Below are 24,973 nucleotides of genomic sequence, written 5' to 3'. Positions count from 1 at the left end.
GGTTTTGTCTCTGGCTCTCATCCACTGGGTTCCCTGGTTGTGATTCTAAGTCTTACCCATCTGGGAGCAGGTAACTCTCATTCCCTGAGACTTTAGGAGGAAGAGAAAATTGGCAGGAATGTATACATGAAGGAAAGGTGTGGTGGCAACCTAGTGTTGGGCAGGTGCTGTTAACGCCTGGCTTTTGCTTGATTGTTGTTTAGAGGGTGGGGCCTGAAGATTCAGGGATACTTTGTGGTGACCCCTGGCCCGGTCACATGGCTCTCGGCCCTCCTTGGTTCTCACCGCAGCACTGAGGATTGCCATGAAGTGACTGCTCTCCCATTCCAGCAGAATAACACAATGCTTCAAAACAGGCTCCAAAAGGGCTGCTTTTAACCTCTGAATAACTTGGGCCCAGAGCCCTGGGTAGGGAGCCGTCTTGGGGAACCTGGCTGTGCATAAGAGACAGGCTCAGGGCCGAGCCAGTTGCCGAGTGAGGGCCAAAACTGTGTTGGCCCAGAGCCTAGGGAGGCGGCAGCTGTCTCATTGCCAAGTTCGCCCCTTTACCCCCGGAACCTTTCATGGTCTCCTGCTGTCTCATAGTGGGCAGCCAGCATCTTCTTGGGAGGATGAAATGGCACCTGGCAGCTCATGGAAGGAGCCTGGTGGGTGCCTGGGACTCCTGTCATGAAAACTTGCCTCCATGCCTAGTGTGCCCAATCTCAGACAAGTCGTCCAGCACCGAGAGCCCACCCCCACCCCCGGGCAAGTAGCTCCAGGCTTGGTCTACCAGTCTCAGATGGCAAAGCCGTGATCCCAGGATGGGTGGCACCACCAGGTCTCTCTGCAAGATGCTCCGTGCCTGCCGAGGGCTGTGCTATTTCCAGGGTGGCCGGCTCTAGCCTTGCGTTTGTAGGGAAGGGAAGCAGCAGGCCAAATAAGGGCTGCCTTCCTGCTCCAATCCTCAGGAGCCCTAGGAGTTGGGATACAGCGTTGCTGGGCTTGGGGACAGCAGAGAGCTTTGGCACCAAGCGTTTCTCAAGGAGACCCTCTCTGTCACAACTGCCCTGACCTCTTTCTTCCTTCTCCTCTTCCCAGAGTCCCTGCAGGAGGCATCACCCAGGCTGGCAGATCATGGTGGCAGCACTGGGGGTGGCTGGGAAGTGAAACGGAGCCAGCGGCTGAGGAGGGGCCCCAGCAGCCCTCGCAGGCCCTGTCAGGACATGGAGTATGAAAGACGGTGAGTTCCCCTCTAACCCCCACCCTCTCCCAAGCAGCTTAGGTTTGTTCCTGTGTGAGAATCGATCCAGGAAAGTGCTTGGAGGGGGCATCTGGGCAAGAAAAAACCAAACAGTGCCGCAGATGATTGGTTTCTTTTCAGCAAACATGTACTTGGCACTCAAGAGCCAGGACATGTACTGGGCTCTGGGAGTGCATTGATAAACGAGACAAATAAGATTGCAGCCTTCTCCTCACTTAGGGTCTCACAAGGGAGGCCACACAGTTTCTGGTTGATAGGCACCACGTGCAGTTGAAGGGTGGGAAGGGATCAAGAGAAAGGGAGGCATGGAGACTGATGCCCAGGTTTCCACTTTGGATGGATGACCCAGGTAGGTATGGAAGGTATGGACAGCCACCACAGGACAGACAGAGGTGGGTGACAGGTGGGCAGTTGTTGGGTTGTAAGTGCCTGTGGATTCTCAGGGGAGAGGTATGGGCTGTAGCTTTGGGTTTGAGGGATGGATGGAGGAGGCGTTGCCTTCAGAGTCAGAAATTTGCTCAGAAAATGTATGGGGCAAACCAGGTCAGATAGTATTACTCAGCCACGGTCTTTTTAAGATCTGGGATTCGGGGACAGGATGGGGTGAAGTTGGTGTGGACACTCATCCAGTTATTTTTAAACTCTGGGACTAACCAGAAACAGATGGGACACTTGGTAAAATACAGAGATCCTAGATCATACCCTTACCATACTGGTGGATCACCTTACTTGATTCTAATGTAGATGATTCATTCCTGATATTTAAAGATTGTATAGAAAAGTAGACCTAACTGTCCCAGAGAGCCTCTATCAAAAGTCAGTAGATTTATGAAAAAGTCATGGAGGAAATAATTTTTTTATTGCCTTACAAAGTGTTTCTGCTACCACCCCCTTTTGAAACATGTAGAATTATAACATTTTGGTTTCTGAAAAGTGATGAGCCCGAATTTGAGATGTGGTTATCATCAGGTGTTATTCAGCCTTGACCTTTCAAAATGTCTTGTGAAAGGCATTCGATTTTGGATGGTATTCAATAGTAGTGCTGTGTGGCAATTTCTAACTTTGAGTAGGTAGCTTACTTGCCTCAGACTTCACTACAAGGTAAAGCCACTGGCTTTCTTTGGGCTTTTAAAGAACCTCAAGTGCAAGGGTTTGAGTTAATCATACTTTTCCAGTTCAAGGTATGTTTCTGTCACAGGTTGGTACAAGACCGCCTCTTGCCATATTTATTTTTTCCTGTTTTATTTGCAATTCCCATAGCTGTAGGCAGCTGCTCTGTTGTCTTTGAAATGTATCCTTCTAAAATATGTGGTTTTGTTTGGAGTGTTTTCAATTTACACAAATGGCAGAATGTTACAGTTTTCATTCTGTTTCCTGAGCTTTATATTATTCAGCACTGCATTTTAAAGATCTGTCTGTATTGCTACCTATATGTCAGTGCTTTGCTTCTAATTGGTCCCAAGGACACCATGGGGTGTGTCTGCTGCCTCTTATTTAATAATTCTCTCAAGGGTGGATATCTGTTCTTACATTTGGTGTGCTAAAACTCATCACTTTTTTTCTTAAAATCTGTCCTTTGAAAAATCTTCTCTATTCCTGTCTCTGGATCCCTAACTTTATTTACCTTTTGCATTCAGGTCTTTAAATCCATCTAGAGTCCACTTTTAAATATGTTATAATGTAGGTTCTGGTTTTATTTTCCTCCATATAGTAGGCAGTATTCCTAGTATCACCCCCAAAATAGGTCATTCTTTCTTTATTGATTTGTGGTACCTCATCTCATCTCAAGTTCCCACATGTACATGGATCTGTCTTGAGTGGTCTGATTTGTTGCATTGGTCTTTTTGCTATTCTTTTGCAGAACCTTAGCGTTCTGTGGCCTTATAGAATGTCTTAATAGTGCCTACTCTGCTCTTATTTTTCGAAGTTGACTTAGTCATTTTGTAGCTTTATGTAAAAAGTTATCAAGTCTTTCAAAAAGTTCAAGAACTTTGAGATTGCATTAAATTTATATACTTCAGGAAAATTGTCATCTTTGTAAGTAGTCATCTCATCCTCTTAAACAGGTCATAAAGACCTACAAGATTCATTTAAAGGACATAAAAATCTGAATAAACCAAAATACAGGTCTTGGATACTCCTTTTTTTCCCCATTGATGTATGGTTGATGTACATTATTTCATGTGAACAGCATAGTGATATATTTTGAGAGGTTACATTTGATTTATAATTATTACAAAATACTGGCTGTATTCCCCCTGCTGTCCAATATATCTTTGTAGCTTATATATTTTATACATAGTTGTTTGTACCTCTTAATGCTCTCACCTGTCTTGTCCCTGTCCCTTTCCTTTTTTCCACTAGTAACCACTAGTTCTCTATATCTGTGAATTTATTTCTGTTTTGTTATGTTCACTGGTTTTAATTTTTAGATTCACATATAAGTGATATCATACAGACTTTATCTTTCTCTGACTTATTTCACTTAGCATTAATACCCTCTCTAAGTCCATGCCTGTTGTTGCAAATGGAAAAATCCCATTCTTTTTTTTTATGGCTGATTAATTCGTGTGTATGTGTATAACACGTATTCTTTATCCACTCAATTTATTGCTGGACACTTAGGTTGCTTCCATATCTTGGCAATTGTAAATAATGCTGCTGTGAACATTGGGGTGCATGTATCTTTTTGAATTAGTGTTTGATCTTTTTTTTTTCAGATATATACCCAGGAGTGGACTGTTTTTAGTTTTTTGAGAAGCCTTCATACTGTTTTGTACAGTGGCTGCACCAGTTTACATTCCCACCAACAGTGTATGAAGGTCCTCTTTTTCTCCACATTCTCAACCAGCATTTGTTGTCTGTGTTTTTTTTTTTTTTGATGATAGTCATTCTGACAGGTGTGAGATGATATCTCACTGTGGTTTTAATTTGCATTTCTCTGATAATTAACGATGTTGAGCATCTTTTCATGTGCCTCTTGGCCATCTGTATGTCATCTTTGGAAAAAATGTCTATTCAGGTCTTCTCTGTTTTTAAATCAAGTTTGTTTTTGTTTGTTTTGATATTGAGTTTATGAGCTGTTTATATATTTTGGATATTGATCCCTCATTGGTCGTACCGGTTGCAAATATTTTCTCCCATTCAGTCAGTTGTCTCTGTTTTGTTGATGGTTTTCTTTGCTGTGCAAAAGGTTTTAAATTTAATCTGGTTGTATATTGTTTGTTAAAGTAATTCAGAGGTGCTTCAGTAGTTTTTATTGGCATCTTTTTTTTTCTCAAGCTGGTATTTGCTGGGGTAAATGAACGCTGCTGATTTTTGTAAATTACCTTATCTCTGCTGTGTTCTCTTGTTATTTCTACTCAATCATTGTTGATTTTTATTGTCTTTCTAAATCAGTCCGGGCCTGATAGGCAACCTCCTTTGCTTTGGCATCAAGTGTGATGTGTACTGTAGGCTCTTAAAATGTAGTCTTTAATAAGTCAAGAAAATTCTCTAATTTTGGTTTGCTAAAACCGATCATAAATGAGTATTGAACTTCATAATTATATGCTTTTTTCTCCTTTTGTCTATCAACTTCATAATTGCATTAAATTGCATCCTTGATATTCTTAAGGTATACCCTCCTTGATCATGGTATATATATATGTATGTTTATAACTTCTTACTTTGAAAAAACTTCAGATTTACCAAAAAAAAAATTGCAAGTACAGTGAACTCCCTTAATCCTCTACCCAGAAGCGCTAACTGTAAATATTTTGCCACATTTGCTTTGCCTACCTACAAGCCTACTCTTTCCCTCCTCCTTCCCCCTCCATTTTTTTCTCCTCCCCTCTCCCTTCCCCTCTGCCTCTCCTTTTCTATACGTAACACCTTTTTTTTTCAGAATCTTTTGAGTTAGTGGATGAGCAGTAAATACTATAGAAAATATTACAGTTCTTCTTTCTCTTTCATAATCACAAGATACTTATCAATATCAAGACATTTAACATTGATTCAGTACTTTTGTCTTTTAAGTCTGTTTTCAGATGTCATCAGTTGTCCAAAAACGTCCTTTTAGGACGTTTATAATACATTTTAATAGTTGATGGGGTTCCTCTCCCCATCATTAGTCTTTTTTTTAAACAGAATTTTTCTGACTCTTCTAAGTTGTTTCTTGTCCTTTGCTGTTATAAACAGTGTCACATTGAATACTATTTCTGTATACATACTGCTTCAGCACATTAAATTCCCAGAAGAAAAATTGAGGGTCAGAAAGCATATAGATTTTTAGTTTTGCCAGCTATTGCCAAGTTCCCCTCCATGGGGATCATTCCATTTTCACTCGTACCACCAATATGAGAGTGCCTATTTCCCATACAGCCCTGCCAACAGTTTGTTGTTAAACATTTGGACTTTTGAAGATTTGTTGAGTTAAAAACATTTGATCACAAGATCTTCCTTAGGGAAGAATTTCAAATAATATATGTAGATACTCCCTACTCTAGGAGGTAGAGATTAATTTTTCCTCCTCTTGAGTGTGGGCTGATTTAGTGACTTGCTTCTACAGAATAGAGTATAAGGGAAAAAGAAACTTTACAGCAGACCCCACCATGACCAGATGATCGAGTTCAGCGTCACCAGTAGTAAGTCATGTTGATAGCATGCACCTGAGATGTAGTGTGATCAAATGGGTAGCTCAGCTCTGTTGCTGCTGCTGCTGCTAAGTCGCTTCTGTCGTGTCCGACTCTGTGCAACCCCAGAGACGGCAGCCCACCAGGCTCGCCTGTCCCTGGGATTCTCCAGGCAAGAACATTGGAGTGGGTTGCCATTTCCTTCTCCAGTGCATGAAAGTGAAAAGTGAAAGTGAAGTCGCTCAGTCATGTCCGACCCTTTGCAACCCCATGGACTGCAGCCTACCAGCCTCCTCCGTCCATGGGATTTTCCAGGCAAGAGTACTGTAGTGGGGTGCCATCGCCTTCTCCGTCAGCTCTGTTAACCTCATCTAATAACAAGAACATATCAGATATACCCAAGTTGAGGTACATTCCACAAATTACCTGACGAGCATGCTTCAAAACTGTCAAGGTCATTAAAAAAAAAAAAACGAGGCAAGACTGAGAAACTTTCACAGGCCAGAGGAAACTAGGGGCATGATAACTGAATGCAGTATGGTATCTTGGATTCAATCCTGGAACAGAAAGAGGATAGTAGTGGAAAAATAGTGAAATGCTAATGAAATCTATAGATCAGTTAACTTTTTAGTTCTGACATATGTACCATGGTTCTCTTAACATGAGGAGAAACTGTGTGAAGTGTATATGAGAATTCTATTATCTTTGAACTTTTCTGTAAATCTAAAATTATCATTTTTTTAAATAAACTTTATCATGATTAGAAACTTTGGGACTTCTCTGGTAGTCCAGTGGTTAAGACTCCACACTTCCAGTGCAGGGAATATGAGCTTGATCCCTGGTCAGGAAACTTAAGATCCCACATGCCTCAAGGCAACTAACTCGCACACCTCAACTAGAGACCCCACATGCCACAACTAGGGATAAGCCTGCGTACTGCAACAACTGAGAGCAAGCACAGCCAAAAAATTAAATAAAATTTTTTTAAAGATTAGAAACTTTTGTACATCATAGAACACTATTCAAAAGGATGAAAAGACATTCTAAAGAGTGGGAGGATGTGTTTGCAAATCATATATCTTATAAGGGATTAACACCCAGAATATATCAAGAACTACAACAGTAACAGAAAAACCTAATTCAAAAATGGGCAAAAGATTCAAATAGACATTTCTTCAAAGAAGAGGTATAAATGACCAATAAGCACATGAAAAAAAGGCAAAGTAACAAGTGTTGATGACAATGTGGATAAATTGGCAACTGCATCACTGGTAGGAATGTAAAATTGTACAGATGCTATGGAACACTGGCAATTCGTCAAAAAATTAGAGTTACCACGTCCTACTCTTTGCAGCCTCATGGACTGTAGCCCACCAGGCTCCTCTGTCCATGGAGTAGGCAAGAATACAGGAATGGGTTGCCATTTCCTACTTCAGGGGGTCTTTCCACCCCTGGGATCGAACTGGTATCACTTGTGTCTCCTGCGTTGGGCAGGCGGATTCTGTATCACTGAGCCACCTGGGAAACCCATAACATTCAGCAGTTCCACTCCTGGGTATGTACCCTAAAGAACTGAAAATAGACTCAAACAGATACTTGTATACCATTGTTCATAGCAGCATTATACATAGTATCCAGAATAACCAGTAGGTGAAAATAACCCAGTTGTCTGTCAACAGATGTGGTAGCCATAAAAAGAAATGAAATTCTGATACATTCTGCAACATGAACCTTGACAGCATTCTGCTGAGATAACGTGCCAGACACAAAGGCATAAATATTATATGATTCCACTTATATGAGGTGCATAGAAAAGGCGAACTTACAGGGGAGAACAGAGGTTGCTAGGTAGGGTGGGGAATGATTATTTAATTAAAGTATGGAGTTTCTGTTTGGGGTGATGAAAAGCTTTTGGAACAGGTAGTAGTGATGATTACACAACATTGTGAGTGTACATTGTGCCACTCACTGAATTGTACCCTTTAAAATGGTAACATTTTTGTTAATTATGTATATGATTTATCACAAAAAAAGATTTGGGAAAATACAAAAAAATAAATTTTAAGTGTTACAAAAATGAACTGTCTGGTATAGTTTTAATTTTCATCTTTTGTTGAGTGAGATAGAGCATCTTTTCAAATATAAACCGTCTGTACAGTTGGCCCTTGAACAACACAGGTTTGAACTGCACGGGTCTGTTGATATACAGATTCTTTTTTTTATATATAAATTTATTTATTTTAATTGGAGGCTACTTTACAATATTGTATTGGTTTTGCCATACATCAACATGCATCCGCCACAGGTATACACGTGTTCCCCATCCTGAACCCCCCTCCCTCCTCCCTCCCCGTACCATCCCTCTGGGTCGTCTCAGTGCACCAGCCCCAAGCTTCCAGTATCATGCACTGAACCTGGAATAAATACTACAGTGTGCTACAATCCATGGTTGAATCTGAGCATGTAGAGGAACCACAAATGCAGAGGGTCGGCTATGAATTATACTTGGATTTTCAACAGAGCAGAGGGTCAGTGCTTGTTCAAGGGTCAACTGTATTATTTTCTGTAAATCCAGTTCTCTTTCTTTTTTTCCCCATACCTTTTCCTTGTTTATTGTCTGTCTTGACTTGGCTTGTGATGGTTTTTGTTTTTCTGATTTTGTTTTTTTTTTTTCCCAAACAGATATGTTTTATTTTTATATGATCAGATCTGATAGCCTTTTCTTGTATGGCTTCTTGATTTGGGTCACAGTTTTCTCCATTTTGAGATTATTAAAAAAAAAACTATCTCGTGTTTTCTTTTCTTCTATGGTTTCATTTCTTCCGTTTAAATCTTTGACCAATTTCAGATGAATTCTGGCTCATATGTGTGACGTATAGTCATAAGATCTTGCATATGTCTAGGTATTTAATCTTTTGATGCAATTACACTTGGAATCTTCTGATTTCTGAACAGTGGCTCTCTGAATACCAGCAAGGTATTTATTCCTGAATATTAATTTCTGAACACAGCATCTTGACTGATTTATTTGTAATGATTTTTCCATTGATTCTCTGAGGCAGAGGCAGATACATCCTCATATCATCTACAAGTAATAGTAATTTTACCATCTCCTTTCCAGCTTTTAATCTCTTTTTTCCTTTGTTTAATTGTTTACTAGCTAGTTTCTTAGAATAATAATCATGGTGTTGATAATGGGCATTCTAGTGTCATTTCTAACCAGGATTACGATCCTGCTAGTAGTAGTCTAGCTAGTAGTCTATGTTGGTGTCCAGTTTTTCTTGTTTTAAGTAGATACGTATTGGTTGCATTTAGAATACTGGGAGTTCCCTGCTGGTCCAGTGGTTAGGACTTAGTGCTCTTTAGAGTCATTATTTTATCAAAAGAGAATTATTGGGCACCTGCTGGGTATTAGGCACTAAGCTAAGCTTTGGGGAATACAGCAGTGAACCAAATAGGCGTGGTCCCTTCCCCAGACTCAATCACCAAATAAATGCACATTAAATCAGTGTTGAGCTAATTATTTTAGTTATTTCAGTACGAGAAATTTAACAAAACAGCTGCCACCGCTAGCAAGGTGACCATGAAACAGAGGGGCAGAGTGGTGCAGTGCCCAGGGAGCTGAAGGGAAAGAGGTCGGCAGGGACCTCAGCCCACAGGACCCTGCAGGCCTTGTAGGATCTTGGTGAGCATTTTGGTGTCTTGAGAATAAGAGGAAGCCATCGGAGGAGCATTGTGGTTGGGCTTGGTTGGCTTTGCCTTATGAAACACTCACTTGCTTTGAGGGTGGAGAGAATGAACTGGAAGAGGCCTGGGTGGAGGCTGAGGAGACCAGGCAGGGGGCTACACCTGAAGGCCCAGTGAGGGAATGGAGAGGTGGGGAAGGGAAGGAGAGAAGTGGGCTGGCTTTGAGGGAGAGGTGGTGGCAGCCTGGGAATTAGGGGTTGGCCTTAGGGATCCCTGTGGGGGTGGAGCTGAGGACCTCTTTCGGAAAGGACTGTCCTTTCATCCCTTCCCGTCCTTCTTTCCCCAGAGGGGGACGTGGAGACAGGACTGGCCGTTACGGAGCCACCGATCGTTCACAGGATGACAGCGGGGAAAACCGTAGCCGGGATCATGACTACAGAGACATGGACTACCGCTCATATCCCCGCGAGTACGGCAGCCAGGAGGGCAAGCATGACTATGATGACTCGTCCGAGGAGCAGAGTGCAGAGGTGAGGGCTGGGGGGCCGGCTCCTGCAGGGCCTTGATCTGGCTGCAGCCCCGCGTGCAGTAGCTCTCCATTCCCATGCCTTCAGACTGTGCTCAAGGGATTTGCCTCACCTGAAGGGTCTGTCCCCACTCCCCTCTCTGAGGGCTCCTCTCCCAGGTTGGGTCTCCCTGACCTCCACATGCTTGGCTCTGTACTTCTGAGGTCCCCTGGCCACCACCTCTCTCCCTTCTTCCCTGTTCTTCAGGGTTCACTGCAAGCCCTCTACTGCCTGCTCCCAGCCAGTTTGGGGACCCAGCATCTAGGGTCAGGAGGGTACCTGGATGTCACATGGGTATCAACAAGCGGAGTGGCTCTGGGAGGCTAAGTGTGGGCATTCCCAGTGGTGGCAGAGCCCCTAGACAGAAAGGAAAGCCCCCTCAGGACTCTCCTCTGAGCTCCAGCTAGCCACTTCCATATTGGATAGTTAGCCCTGGCCTGAGGGGAAGGCATAATGCCCACCATCAGGGAGCCCCCATCTGAGATGAAGCAGCCTTGCCTTATGCGAACCCCAGGTTGAGGGGGTACTCAGGGCCCTGGTCCACACAGGTACAGAGGAGTGGGAAGGGTACCCTTGCAACCCCAGCCCTGGGAATTAGAATATGGGCAGCCAGCCACCCTCTGGGGGTCCAGCACAAAGACCCCTATGGTGGGCAGTCAGGCTTCCTTGGTGGCAACTGTGAGCTGTGCCTGGATGTGTCCAGAGCACCGGGTGGGCCCTGGGTGGACCAGCAAGAGTGGAGAGTTGAGTTTTCGGCCCCCATGAGGGTAGGATGGGCATGGACCCAGGCCTGCCTTGCTTAGTGCTGAGCAAAGGGTTTGGGCAATGCCCAGGAATCCCATGACCACACCCTGTTAGGAAGGAGCATGGTGGTGACGGAGGACTGGCCAGGCAGTGGATCAGGGACCGAGGGGCAGTGCTGTAGTCCTCGCAATCTTTGCCAGCCCTTGCTGGCTGACTCTGGCCGAGGTCTTAAGCGATTCCTAAACCCACAACTTGGTGACAGGGCCCAGGCTGGGAGTCTTAAGTGACATGTGGCCTTCTGTGGCACAGGGAACAATTGTGCTTGTACTAGCTGAGCTGGCGAGGGAGGAGGGGGCAGAAAGAGTGTAGGGTTTAGTGTGCCAACCTCCAACAGTCTCGTCTCAGGGACGTCTGCTCACCTGTCTGTGGGAGTTCCTCCCCGACACCAACACTGCCCCCTGCTTCTCCCCAACTCCCCATCAAAGCAGCCCCCGCAAAGCATCTGAGGGAGAATTTCAGCTCCCAGGAGGATTGCAGTTTAGGGCCTGCCCACCTTGCCTGCCCCGAGCCTTTAGCCGGAGCCCGCCCACCCCTGGCTTTCAGAGCCTGCCTGCCTCGGAGAGCCAGCGGCCAGCCCCTAGGCCCACCCTCAGACTGACTGCCCGCCTGGTGTCTCTCGTCTCATTCTGTTGGCCAGGATTCCTACGAGGCCTCCCCGGGCTCCGAGACTCAGCGTAGGCGGCGGCGGCGGCACAGGCACAGCCCTACCGGCCCGCCAGGCTTCCCCCGAGACGGCGACTATCGGGACCAGGACTATCGGACCGAGCAAGGGGAGGAGGAGGAGGAGGAGGAGGAGGAGGAGGAGGAGGAGAAGGCCAGTAACATCGTCATGCTGAGGATGCTGCCACAGGCAGCCACTGAGGATGACGTACGTGCTCCCCATGTCCCCGGGCAGGCGGCAGAGCAGGAGGCCAGGCTGGGTCCCCTCCAGGGCCCTCAGCCCCTCCCTTACCCCCCACTTCCTCGGCACCTTTCAGCCCTTCTCCCCCCAGCCCTGTCCCCCAGCACTGCTCTGCCCCCGGGGCAGGCCCCGTCATCTCCTAGTCTGGAAGGGAGGAGTGTGGCACAGGCTGGTTTGGCCAGGGAGCTGCAGCGGTGGCTGTGGGAGGGAATAGAGCATTCCTTCCACGCATTCTGCTGGTGATCATCCCTTCTGCATATGCCGATCAAAGGCCAAATGCTCACCAGGCCCGCTGCCAGATATTGCTGTGATGTGGAGACCCTGCAGGCTGGGGAGGCTCTCCATGGGATTTTCTGAGGTTTTATTCTCATTCCCTACCACCTGCTCTCTTTTGCCAGCAGCCCCGGATCTCCTCACTGGCACAACCACAGAGCCTTGAGTCCTCCTTCCTTCACTGCTGTTGCAGCCCTCCCACCCCGTCTGCCTGTGTGACATTCCCTCCCTGTCCGTACCAACTTCCCTTCATGAGCAGGAAAACCCCATGTGGGCCACTAGAATAGCCTCCTCACTACCCTACCCAGTTCTCCTCCTCCTCCTCACGGCCTGTGAAGGCTCCACTCAGCTCTCCCCTGAAACCTGCTGGCTGCCTGTGCTGTCGCAGAGAAAACCCCACCTGTGTGTCTGAGAGCTCTCAGGTCTGGCCCACCTGCCCTGTTCAGGGTCAGGCAGTAGCTGCATGTTTCCATTTGTGGAGGATCTGTCACATGGTGGGCCACATGCACAGCCGCCTTACAGGGAAGGTCCTCTGTGTTTTTCATCCTACGGATGAGGAGGCCAGGCCCCTGGCAGCTGGCCCCAGTTCCCATAGCCAGCAAGTGACAGAGCAGAGTTGGGGTCTGAACCTGGGCAGCTGAGCCCCAGAGCCCATGTTCCAGCCATTTCCTGAGCCCTCCCTGAGTATTGTGATCCTGATCTCCTATGTCTCTCTCTTCTCCATTCTCATGTGTGCCTGTTGAACCTCCAATCTGTTGCTGACCCTGGTGAGGGCACTGAGGCCCAGAGGCATTATAGCCACTGGTCCAGAGTGCCCAGCACAGGCATCCAGTTGTTGGCGAGAGGTGCCACTGGCCTCAGGACCCTGCCTCACCTGGTCCAAATCCCAAGTTGCATCTGCAACTTCGCCTGGCGTAGGTCATCCAGGAAGCTTTCCATACCCCACAGCTGTGCCTTTTGGTCTCAACCTCAAGTTCCCACTCTGTTCGTGATCTAGTGCCCATGGCTGGGCTTTGCTCAGACCCCAGTCCTTCCCAGTTTGGGGCTTGTGTCATGGGTCTCTCTCGATGCAAGCTGGAGGGCAGTCCATTCATGAAGGGCCAGGTTTGCGCCCCAGCTTTCCTTGCTTTGTGGCTGCAACAAGCCTGTTGTCAGACCACCCATGCCCACCATTCTTGAGCTGCTGGCTCACTTGCTCTTGACATTCTCTGCCTCTGAAGGTCCTTACACTGCCATGCTTCACCTTGCAGCCCACCCCTTCCTTCCTTTGGTTCCCTCTGCAAATCTGGGGCTGAGAGCTGAGACTGGGTACTGGTAGGGGGCCGGAGCTGTGATCACTGGGGGAGAATCCCTGAGAGAGGGAGTGGATACAGTGTGTGCACAACCCCTGTGACCCCCTTGGGGTCCCAGAGACCTCCATCCAGCCCCTGGTACCCACAGACAGCCCCCTTGTGCTGAGCCTGCCTCAATCCATATCACCCCATACAGATCCGTGGCCAGCTGCAATCCCATGGCATCCAAGCGCGGGAGGTCCGGCTGATGCGGAACAAATCCTCAGGTGAGCTTTCGTTCCAGTACCCTCCCCTTCTGCTGGCCAGCCTCAGCCTCCGAGTCTCCCTCCTGCCTCTGCCTTCTCCCCCACCCTCCCCACCCTGCCTTCCTGCCACAGCTGGGAATGGGCCACTTGGGGGTATCCTCTCTTCTCTCACCCCTCCTCCCACCCTCCTCACAGCTCTGGCCAGGAGCCTCTGATGCGGGCCTGTCGGGGAGGGGGTGCAGCTGTGAGCTGCACTGAGTGCTCCCCGGGGGCAGGGCCAGGGCCAGGCTCCAGGATCGTCCTCTGTGGGACTCTGAGAATCTGAGACGGTACCCCGTCCCCCTCGTAGACTCCCTTCCTTCCCTCTTCTTCTCCTTTCCCTGCTCCTTGCTCTCCCTGACACTGTTCTGGTAACAGCCTCTGACCAGAAAGTAGGTCCCACCCATGTGTCCCAGGAGGGGAGGCAGGGGATGGCTCTTGTCCAAGAGTGCATCCCAAGGAACAGCCCAGGTCGCTGGCCTCGCTCGTTCCCTCCCTCCCTCTTGCAGGCTGCTTGGAGCTGGCCTGAGGTTAGTGGGCGGGGTGGGGTGTCTCTGCAGGATCTCCGGCCCAGGCTACCCAAGTCAGGCCCAGTGAGGCCTCGCTCTGCCTGGGCTTCTCTCTCCATCTTCAGTCTCCTCCCCACTCCTCCATCTGTGTGTGTGTGTGTATATGTGTGTGTGTGTGTGTGTGTGTATCTCTCTGTCCCTACCTCTCACTCTCTCTTTAATTATACCATTTCATCCTCCTGTGCATCCTAACAGTTATTCTTTTGGAGATCAAGCATGCCCCGCCGTGTCTAAGCTCTCCCAGTGTGTGCACCTCCAAAGGAGGAGCTGCTTTCTGGCGGCCTCAAGCCCTGGATCCTTCTCCCAGCCAGGCCTGGAGTCTCTCTTGGTAGCATGTTGGTCTTGCTCTGCTGCACCCTAGCCAGGCTGGCAGGATTCTGGTCTCCCCGGGGTGGTGTCCCAGGCCCCCTCTGTGGCCCCGGGTGCTCCTACCACGGCCCTACAGATTCTTGAAGGTCTCCTTGGACTACCTGGCCCCCATTCTCCTGCCATCTTGGAGGACCTGGACTGGGGTGGCTATAGTCTTCCCAGCTTGGCCCTGAGGTGGCTCCCTGGGGAGTCCCACCTTCCCTGCATGGTGGTGAGGCTGAGGGGAACATTGTGTCCCTGACTTCCCCTGGTTCCTGATGGTCCTGGAGCCTCTCCAGCCTCACCAAGCAGCCTAGCCCCGCTTCTCTTTTGCTCCTTCCATTACACACCTGTTGTGGGACCCCTCCTGGACTACCCTGGCCTCGTGCTGGGCCTCACCATTCCAGTTGGTGATTCTGGCCCAGGTGAAACCATCAGCCTGCCCCTCTGCCCTCCTTCCTTTCCTGGAGACAGACCTCTCCTTGTACTTTTTCCCTCCCAGCTCCTTCTCTCCGTCTCTGTCACCCCAGGCTGTCTGGGCAGGTGTGCCTGAGCCCCCATCTCTGTCTTTCTTCCCAGCTACCGTGTGTGTATCCCCCGCCCCCAACTCCTCTCCGGCTGTGTTTTCCTGCCTCCCTTCTTCCCTCCTTCCTGCCCCTACCGACCATCTCCCTGGCCTCCCACATCCTGGTCTTTCTCTCTTTGCTTTTCTCTCTCCCTTTCTTCCTTTTTCCTCTCTCCACTTCCCTCTCTGCCCCCCACCCCCAGTCCTCTCCCCTCGGGTCCCGCCCCCGGGAACGCCGTGTGTCCAAAGCTGTTGACTAACCCACTGCGTCTGTATCTGAATGCTGTCTCCAGGTCAGAGCCGGGGCTTCGCCTTCGTCGAGTTTAGTCACTTGCAGGACGCTACACGATGGATGGAAGCCAATCAGGTTGCTTTGCCGCACTTGAACCCCCCCCCAAACAAATACTACTTTGTAATCGAGCGCTCCCCATCGCCTGATTCTTACGGACACAGTTCCCTGCCCTGTGGTCCTGTGTCTCATCCCCCCCAACCCCTCTCTCTACCCCTTCCTGACCCTCACTATCTCCTCTTCCTGTCTCTCGCTACCCACTGGGCTTCCATTAAGAGCCCACACTTGCCACTGGCCCTTCCCTCTGGTCAGGCGCTAGCTCTGCCTCTCCTCCTCTCCCAGCTGAGTTTTAAGAGGAAGGGCTGCCTTGGGGGTGGTAGGGGGGTTCTTCCACCCAGGTGCCCACTCCCCGGGGGACCACCCTGCCCTGGGGTGAGGCAGAGCCAGGACTTTGTTTCACTCAGGCACCACTGCAAGTCCAGCCGCTGGGGAAACTTAGTTGTTGGCATTACTAATTAGCAAGTCCTGTTTTGCCAGCTCTCTCCCTGTGAGCTTGGCCCTGTGATTTCCATAGGACAGGCCAGCAGGATTCTATTGACCTAAAGTACCAGTCAGGGGTCATAGTTTCATTCACCAGGACTCACTTTGGTGCCCCACCCCTCCCACTGCACCTGGCCTGCCCAGGAGTCTCCACTGGGGACAGGTCTGCCCTCCCAGCAAGGAGTCTTGCTGTCCGGAAGGGAGGGGAGCTCACTCCCCCAGCCTGGCATGGGCTCCTAACCCAACAGCTTTGGGACCTTCAGAGACCCAAAGCTTCTGCTCACCCACCCAGAGCCCAGCTGACTGCTATGGGGCACTGTGCCTCGGGCCGGGGGAAGGGGAATGGGGCGATATGGCGGCCCTGGGGCCATCTCTGCTGGTCCACAGGCTAGTGGGCCCAAGGACCCAGCTGGCCACGGGAAGACAGCTTCACTGCAGGACCGTCCATCTTTTAAATATGGCTCTTTCTTTCTCCCCTTCTCCAGCACTAGCGCGCGTGCGCTCTCTCTCTCTTTCTCTCCCCTCCTCTCCCTCCCCTCCCTGTCCCCTTCATCCCAAGTGTAGCCTGTGTAGTGCTGGCCCTGGGTGTGGCCTGGCAGTGTTAGGGCTGAGTGGGGGTTTGCCGCACTGTCCGGCAAGCTTCGGGCAGCCGAGCACTGTATGCCTGGTGGAGTGTGTTCACGTGTGCGTGCCCGGAAAGGCAGCAAACAGCTGCGCCCGAGGGCTGTGGCTCTTTCCCTCCCTCCTTCCCTTCCTTCTTCCCTTGTCAGTTCTCCGACCTCCCTCCGTTCCCTGTCCCTCATCCATCCAGCTGAAGGGCTCGCTCACTCTCTTCTCCTGTGCTGAAACGGTGCGTGGGGCACTGCTGCCCAGGCCTCACTGTGCTCTGCTTTTCCCCGCAGCACTCCCTCAACATCCTGGGCCAGAAGGTATCCATGCACTACAGCGACCCCAAGCCCAAGATCAATGAGGACTGGCTGTGTAATAAGGTACAGGGGCAGTGGGCAGCAAGTGCCATGGATTGAGACAGCCGCGGCAGGGGTGGCAACATGTCTGTCTCCCTGGGGCCTCTGAGTGGTGCGGGCATGGAGGAACTGGCCCAGCTCCGGCAGCACCGCTATTGCCTCCCCCACGACTCCCCTCCTCGTCCACCCAGCCAGCTGCCAATTCATACTGAGCTTTCACTCAGTGCCAGGCTCTGCCCTCATGCAGCACGATATTGCCTGAGGCCCCAATAGATGTCACATAGACGTTTATGTGAGTGACTAGTGACGGTGAAGCATAACTTGGTGTATGAAAAGTGGGCATCAGGGCCAGACTGGCTGAAATTAGACTCCCTCAAAATCCCCCTTGAGGTCAGAGTATTAACCTCTCTTTGCCTCACTCTCCCCATCTCGAAAACGCAAATACTAAATACCCAGAGGTGGTCAGAAGGATTGAAATGCAGTGATGAGAGGGTAGCACTTGGAGCAGCACCTGTCAGCTGCTGTCCTGAATAATGTGTAGGGTGTTCTGAGAGCTTGTGTCAGATGACCCAACCCCTGACAGAGCCAGGTCCACAGAGACTGACTGTACAAGCTGTAGGTCTTTGCGCTCATGTTCCCTGGGAGGAGGCTGAGGCTCAGAGAGATGGAACCTCGAGCTGCGTCTTATTCCTAATCATAGGCTATGGGTGCCACCGTGGGTTTGGGTCCCCCCTTAGGCCAACCTCACCTTCTGCAGCCGGCTGGCAGCCCTGAGACCTAAGTCCTGAGAGCTTGCAGGGGCCCCCAAGCCTCTCCCCAAGAAGAACTCTGCCCAGTAAAGTGGGGGAGGGGGGCCTCTTTGTTTGAAAATGAAAAGAGTAATACCAGAAGGCAGATGTCCAGCCTCTCTGGAGAGAGTGACAGGAGGACTCACTCCATCTCTCCTGTATTTTCAGATGCTCCTTAAAACTAGGGCAGTCTGTTCTTTCCTCTCCTTTATCTACCACATCCTATTGCTCTCTGGTCTTGTCACGTCCATCACACAAACACCTTCCATTGCCATTCTCACTGTGCAGGCTGGTCCTCACCCCTCCTCCAGACAGTCACCATGGGCCCCTCTCTGGTTTTCTGGCCTCTTGCCTGTCTCCCACTCCCTCACCTTTGGCATTCCTCACACCCACTTCTGACCATGTCCCTCCAACTCTGCCAAAAACCTGCACATATCTGAACGTGAGTGTGACGCTCCTCTGGGATTTAATGTCACCTTCTCTAGCCTTGGCTTTTGCCTTTCTCTCCACCCTCCTACACCAGCTACACAAAATGTCTTGTGTCCTCTGCTAGCAAGTGCTTCCCAGCAAAACCAAACCTCTGGGCCTCCCAGGTGAAACAGCCATGCGGACTATACCCAGCTGAGTAAGCTGGGCCTCAAGGCCCACTCCTCTCCTGGAGTCCCTGGTGGTGACCATTTCCAGACTGACCTGCTGCACCTCTGTGCTACATCCGCTCCCTACTGTTAGGCCGCATGCTGCGGAGAGCCTGGCATGGGAACAGTGCTCAGGACTTGACCGCGGATCAGAGACCGAAATGTGGTGAAAACTGGGGGTCTCCAGAGGCTGCAATGCCCAAGGCAGATTTATTTCTCAAGAGTGGCAAGATCCAACCTCGAGATGAAGGGGTGAGGCCTGGCAGGAGAGGGGCTACTGACTTTTTAAGGATAGAAAAGTGATGAAGGTTTCTGAGAAGGAAAGTACGTTCTGGGAAGAGGAACCTACTAAAAGGACTTTGGAGGCGGAAACGTCTCTGAGCTGGTCCCTTGGAGGAGACAGCAGTTGGTAACAGAGGTAGGGGGTGGGTTACGGACTCCTGAGTTGAGGGGTGGGCGCTGAGGAGAAATTTGAAACCATGTAAAGAGTCGTGTGTCTGAGAATGACAGCCATTCCCCAAAGCCCTTTGCTCCCCCCTCCCCTGACCCTGGGACCTTCCTGGGGCATGGTGGGATCCCTGGAAGATTTCTGGATCCACATTTGGAGGGTGCAATGGAAAGCCCCCACCCCCCACCCCCTGCTGCCTCTGACAGCCTGGCCTGTGCCTCACAGTGTGGCGTCCAGAACTTCAAACGCCGTGAGAAGTGCTTCAAATGTGGGGTGCCCAAGTCAGGTACGGCCTTCCTACCTCCCTCTTCCTTGGGACATTGTGGGGAGAGGGGCGAAGGGTGAAGGTCACAGCTCTGGAAGGAGGGTGACCTGCCTGGGAGCTCCTTCCAGTTTGTCACCAGTCTCTCTCCTGATGCCCCTAGCAGAGGCGGAGCAGAAGCTGCCCCTGGGCGCGAGGTTGGATCAGCAGACGCTGCCGCTGGGGGGTCGGGAGCTAAGCCAGGGCCTGCTGCCCCTGCCACAGCCCTACCAGGCCCAGGGAGTGCTGGCCTCCCAGGCCCTGTCACAGGGCTCAGAGCCAAGCTCGGAGAATGCCAATGACAGTGAGTCCATTGCTCCTTCCTCTCTGCCTTAGGGTGTCTAGGCTGGGTTCCCTGAGGCCAGAGAGACGGTGGTGACCAGGACTTAGTCTTCCCAGGGGTCCACCGGGTTTGGAGTCAGACACATAATGTAGGGAGAGCAGAAGAAGAGCATTACCAAACTCTACTTGAAGGGTGTGTTGAGACGATTCTCTCCAGGCAAGTGGCTGAGCTGGGACTTGGGCCGACAAGCAGAGAGGAAGAGGTGGGAGGAAGCAACAGGTACAAAAACATGGAGGCCAGGGAGAGGAAGCAGTGGGGAGCCAGCAGAGGGCAGGGCTGGAGGGGGTTATTGGTGCTCCCTAATGTTGAGTCCCTTCCCACAGCCATCATTTTGCGCAACCTGAACCCGCATAGCACCATGGACTCCATCCTGGGGGCCCTGGCACCCTATGCAGTGCTGTCCTCCTCCAATGTACGCGTCATCAAGGACAAGCAGACCCAACTGAACCGTGGCTTCGCCTTTATCCAGCTCTCCACCATCGTGGTGAGGGCGGCACAGGGGGGGGCCGGGCAGCCAGAGTCCCGGCCCCCAGGGCAGGGAGGAGGGACACTGACCCTAGCTCCCCAACCACGGCCCCAAACCTGGAAATGGGGCAATGGAGCCGGGGGCCTCCCCGGGCCTGACCCTTCTGCCCTGCCCACCCCCAGGAGGCAGCCCAGCTGCTACAGATCCTGCAGGCCTTACACCCACCACTTACCATCGACGGCAAGACCATCAACGTCGAGTTTGCCAAGGGTTCTAAGAGGTCAGGGCCCCACCTGTGTCCCTTCTCAGCCTGCCCCCCAGCCTGGGGCCTCCTGTCTCACTTCCAGTCTCTGACATCCTCCCCAGGGATATGGCCTCCAACGAAGGCAGTCGCATCAATGCTGCCTCTGTGGCCAGCACTGCCATTGCCGCGGCCCAGTGGGCCATCTCACAGGTACTCAGAGACTCCCCTCCACCCCAGCTCCCCCATACCTGGGCCACCTCCACACTCCCGCTCCCTCTCTGCAAACAGGAGGGCTGCCTTGCTGTAGCGGCTTCCCGTGGACCAGAAACCCTCTCCCGATGGTTGCCGGTGTGGGCTGCAGGGGCCTCATGGCAGCTCCATTCCCTAGCCCCTCCTCCCAGGCTTCCCTTTCCAGGGCCACGCAGCCGCTTTTCTCTTCTGTTTGGTGCTCATGTGTCATTGTGAATTGTTTCAACTTTTTTTGATAAAAGGGAACTTAGAAGTGGCTGTAAGAAAATTGGGAGAGGAAAATATAGGCGGGGAGGATGGCATCTTCCCTGGTCTGACCCCCCAACCCATATAACACACAGCGCATCTAACAATGTCAGCTCTGGGAGTGTTTTGGCACGTGTCTTTGTTCCAGTCTTGTTTTTGTCACCACCCCGCTCCGCTGTGGCCCGGTGTTCTTGTCTGAAGGCTGCATGGTTTCTGTCAGCAGACAGACACTAGCTTCCCTTGTGGGCACATGCCTCTTAGCCGGTTCCCCTCCCCTCTACACCACCTCCTCTGCTAATGAGCCCCTCCCACCTGCCCCTCAGGCCTCCCAGGGTGGGGAGGGTGCCTGGGCCACCCCCGAGGAGCCAACGGTCGACTACAGCTACTACCAACAGGATGAGGGCTATGGCGGCAGCCAGGGCACAGAGTCCTCTCTCTATGCCCATGGCTACCTCAAGGGCGCAAAGGGCCCTGGCATCACCGGAACCAAAGGGGACCCGGCTGGAGCAGGTGAGCCTCAGCGTCTCCCCCAAACCCACAGTGGGGACTGGCAGGCCTAGGGTCCTGGGTCCTGCCATTCACATTCTCTCTTCTCTGTTGCCCTTCCCAGGTCCCGAGACCTCCCTGGAGCCTGGGGTGGACTCTGTGTCCCTACAGGCTTTCTCCCGTGCCCAGCCTGGTGCCACTCCTGGTGTCTACCAGCAGTCAGCAGCTGAAGCAAGTGGGAGCCAGGGTGCTGCCAACAGCCAGGTGAGGGAAATCAAGGGGGAAGGGTCCTTGGGGGGCTCCTGGGTGACATGGGGTCACTGGCAGACACTGAGCCTTATTCCCTGTTCTTGCCCCCATGACCAGTCATACACCATCATATCACCTGCTGTGCTCAAGTCAGAGCTCCAGAGTCCCACCCATCCCAGCTCTACCCTGCCACCGGCCACGAGTCCCTCTGCCCAGGAGTCCTACAGCCAGTACCGTGAGTAGCCACAGCCTGCACTGAGGGACAGGGGGCTCCTTCACAAAGCAGCGAGGTGTGTGACACCCCTCCCACACACTTGTCACTCCCCAGCTGTTCCTGACGTCTCCACCTACCAGTACGATGAGACATCTGGTTACTACTACGACCCCCAGACGGGCCTCTACTATGATCCCAACTCTCAGGTGATGGGGCGGCCTGGGAGGGGAGGGGGTGGCGTCTGCTCCATGGCATCTCAGTCCTCCCTCACGTCCCTTCTCCCATCACCCCAGTACTACTACAATGCCCAGAGCCAGCAGTACCTGTACTGGGATGGGGAGAGGCGGACCTACGTCCCTGCCCTGGAGCAGTCAGCTGACGGGCATAAGGAGACAGGAGCGCCCTCCAAGGAGGGCAAAGAGAAGAAGGAAAAGCACAAGACTAAGACGGCCCAACAGGTGAACACTGGGAGCCCAGCAGTCACTGTCCATTAGGTGTCTTCTGGGTAGTATCTGTGCTTGAGAGAGACCCGGCTCCTGGTCCGGCTCTGCTCTGCGCTGTGTGATCTTGAGCCAGGGCCGTCTCCTCGGTACACAGTCAGGCTGCCCACCTTCCTGAGGTGGCCACTGCCATCCAAGTGCAGCCTATCAACTATCCTGTCCCCTGGTGGGAACCTTTGTGCTGTTGGTGACAATGTGGGCTGGTCTGTGCACACCTGTAGCCAGGCTAACCCTGCCTAGGGAAACAGATGCACAAGTCTGCTCCTGTGGGCCCAGAACCCCACCTGATGGTGTGTATTCATCTGTCTGTGTATACACATGCCAGAGAACTTCTTCCAGGCCCATCAGGGGGTGGGCAGGAAAACAGCCATTGCAGTGTTCTGTGGTAGTGGGCAGTTGGAGGGAACCTCCATGTCTTCTCTGAGGAGAAAGAGTGTGACAGTCTGGGTACAACACTTAGAAGCAAGAACTTCGTGTTCCCTTGATAGCCTGGTAAATTCTAAAACTGATGGTGTGCCTGGGTAGGGATTGGGCATCAATACAAAATGTGGCATAGAATCACACCTGTTAATTAAAATTGTATGCCGAGCAAGCCATTCTATGCATTTCAGAATGATGAAAACTCATAGCGACCCTAATAGCATGGACACCTGTGAGGAGAATAGGGACACAGCAAGGGAGGGGCTTGCTGAGGAGCACTAATGACAGGATGACAGAGAAATGGGGACTTTAACCTCTGCCTCTCTGTCCTTCCACTTGAGGCTGCAGGGCAGGAAGGGGTGGGCTGCTACAAGGGCAGTGGTTAGAGTTGGTGACCCCAGCAGTTGGTAGATTCCTAGGAGCCTCACCCCACCACCACCCTCATCCCTAGATTGCGAAGGACATGGAACGCTGGGCCCGCAGCCTCAACAAACAAAAAGAAAACTTCAAAAACAGCTTCCAGCCCATCAGCAACTTGCGAGATGATGAAAGGCGGGAGTCAGCCACCGCCGATGCAGGCTACGCCATCCTCGAGAAGAAGGTGTGTTGTGGCCATCCATCTGTGCTCTGTCCCCAGGCTTGTCATCCCTTTGGTCCTTCTGTGGAGTCCCTGAATTTCCCTGTCCCTCCACCCCTGGTGCTTCAGATGGTAAAGAATCTGCCTCCAATGCAGGAGACATGGGTTCCATCGCTGAGTCGGGAAGATCTCCTAAAGGAGGGCATGGCAATCCACTCCAGTATTCTTCCCTGGAGAATCCCATGGACAGAGGAGCCTGGCGGGCTATAGTCCATGGCGTTGCAAAGAATCGGACATGACAGAGCAACTAACACTTCCATTTTTCCACCCCAGGGAGCACTAGCTGAGAGACAGCACACCAGCATGGACCTCCCCAAACTGGCCAGCGATGACCGCCCAGTGAGTGCCTGGGGCAGAAAGAAGGGTGGGGGGCTGTGAACTAGCCAAGCCTGACCTCTTGCCTTCCCCTTTTCCAGAGCCCACCTAGGGGGCTGGTGGCAGCCTACAGTGGGGAGAGTGACAGTGAGGAGGAGCAGGAACGCGGGGGCCCAGAGCGGGAGGAGAAGCTCACCGACTGGCAGAAGCTGGCCTGTCTGCTTTGCCGGCGCCAGTTCCCCAGCAAGGAGGCGCTTATCCGGCACCAGCAGCTCTCCGGGCTCCACAAGGTGACTGAGGGAGGCCTGGCAGGGAACCCCAGCCTGGCCTGGCCCAACCGCTTCACTTTCCTCCTGTCCTCCTTTACAGCAAAACCTTGAGATTCACCGGCGAGCCCACCTGTCAGAAAACGAGCTGGAGGCACTTGAGAAGAATGACATGGAGGTGAGGTGTGACCCACTCCCCGGCTCCATCCGTCGATCCCTTGCCAAGCACCCCATCTGTCATGCAGGCAACTGGTGCGGGCAAGTTCCTCAGCTAGACACAGCCTGGCTGCCATCAGCCACCTCACATCTGTCGCCATGCACGAGCTTCTTCCCAACTACCCCGTGTTGGCGGGCGGCTGGTAGCTGCAGGACCTCAGACCTGTTGGCCAGATCTGATTCCCTGTGGGCCCCCTGACCCCAGCTGTGCCCATGTTTCCTGCAAAGAGCTGTCAGCCCCTTCATTCTCACACATATACACTGTTTCAGCAAATGAAGTACCGGGACCGCGCAGCTGAACGCAGAGAGAAGTACGGCATCCCTGAGCCACCGGAGCCCAAGAGGAGAAAGTACAGCAGCATGTCTGCGGCCTCCGTGTGAGTGTCCAGGGCCAGGTGGGGGGCGTGGGGCCAGCAGGTCTGCCACTCACACTGTGCCCCTGTCCCCTGCAGGGACTTTGAGCAGCCCACGCGGGATGGGCTGGGCAGTGACAATATTGGCAGTCGCATGCTCCAAGCCATGGGCTGGAAAGAGGGCAGTGGCCTGGGCCGCAAGAAGCAGGGCATTGTGACTCCCATTGAGGTGAGCCTGCTGGGATCCCTTGCCCATCCTCCAGTGCTCTCCACTGTAGCCTTGACTGACTAACAGAGTCTGCCTCCTTCACACAGGCCCAGACACGGGTGCGGGGCTCTGGCTTGGGTGCCCGAGGCAGCTCCTATGGGGTCACGTCAACTGAGTCCTACAAGGAGACGCTGCACAAGACAATGGTGACCCGCTTCAACGAGGCCCAGTGAACAGCTGCAAGACCTACTTATACTTGCATCAGGTGTCCAGCGTGGGGCGGGGGAAAATGAAATATTGGGTGGTTAAAGCAAAGCCTTGCACCTGTCTACCAGCCCTACTCCCCAGCCAGAGAAGCTGTGACCAAGTCAAACTTTGAGTTGCAGACTTTTATTGGAAAACTGGGCTGGAATCACCCTTGTTTTTGTAATAAAAGCTGAAAAGTCCGCA

General features: G+C 51.7%; 1 protein-coding gene across 27 annotated transcripts in view; it reads left to right on the top strand.

Moving 5' to 3' along the window:
- The window catches only part of RBM10 (RNA binding motif protein 10), a 26,467-nt gene extending 1,494 nt beyond the window's left edge, over positions 1-24,973 (top strand). For 2 of the 27 annotated variants that reach the window (XM_070290254.1, XM_070290242.1), the window contains exons 2-24: positions 1,081-1,222; positions 9,890-10,073; positions 11,551-11,781; positions 13,576-13,645; positions 15,439-15,512; positions 16,877-16,963; positions 19,036-19,096; positions 19,239-19,415; positions 19,778-19,935; positions 20,103-20,200; positions 20,287-20,374; positions 21,055-21,169; positions 21,270-21,409; positions 21,512-21,629; positions 21,723-21,814; positions 21,902-22,066; positions 22,980-23,129; positions 23,439-23,504; positions 23,582-23,770; positions 23,850-23,924; positions 24,233-24,339; positions 24,415-24,544; positions 24,631-24,973. In XM_070290254.1, coding sequence (XP_070146355.1) covers positions 1,206-1,222; positions 9,890-10,073; positions 11,551-11,781; positions 13,576-13,645; positions 15,439-15,512; positions 16,877-16,963; positions 19,036-19,096; positions 19,239-19,415; positions 19,778-19,935; positions 20,103-20,200; positions 20,287-20,374; positions 21,055-21,169; positions 21,270-21,409; positions 21,512-21,629; positions 21,723-21,814; positions 21,902-22,066; positions 22,980-23,129; positions 23,439-23,504; positions 23,582-23,770; positions 23,850-23,924; positions 24,233-24,339; positions 24,415-24,544; positions 24,631-24,756 — 2,718 coding nt within the window. In that variant the 5' untranslated portion in view covers positions 1,081-1,205 and the 3' untranslated portion in view covers positions 24,757-24,973. Of the gene's footprint in view, positions 1-1,080; positions 1,223-9,889; positions 10,074-11,550; positions 11,782-13,575; positions 13,646-15,438; positions 15,513-16,876; positions 16,964-19,035; positions 19,097-19,235; positions 19,416-19,777; positions 19,939-20,102; positions 20,201-20,286; positions 20,375-20,982; positions 21,170-21,269; positions 21,410-21,511; positions 21,630-21,722; positions 21,815-21,901; positions 22,067-22,979; positions 23,130-23,438; positions 23,505-23,581; positions 23,771-23,849; positions 23,925-24,232; positions 24,340-24,414; positions 24,545-24,630 lie in introns of all 27 variants that reach the window. The other 25 variants (XM_070290246.1, XM_070290238.1, XM_070290252.1 and 22 more) reach the window with 13 other exon arrangements.

The sequence above is a fragment of the Ovis canadensis genome, chromosome X, assembly GCF_042477335.2.
Source record: "Ovis canadensis isolate MfBH-ARS-UI-01 breed Bighorn chromosome X, ARS-UI_OviCan_v2, whole genome shotgun sequence".
NCBI lineage: Eukaryota > Metazoa > Chordata > Mammalia > Artiodactyla > Bovidae > Ovis > Ovis canadensis.
The sequence above is the reverse complement of the archived record's forward strand: the minus strand, read 5'-3'. Positions and strand labels throughout refer to the sequence as shown.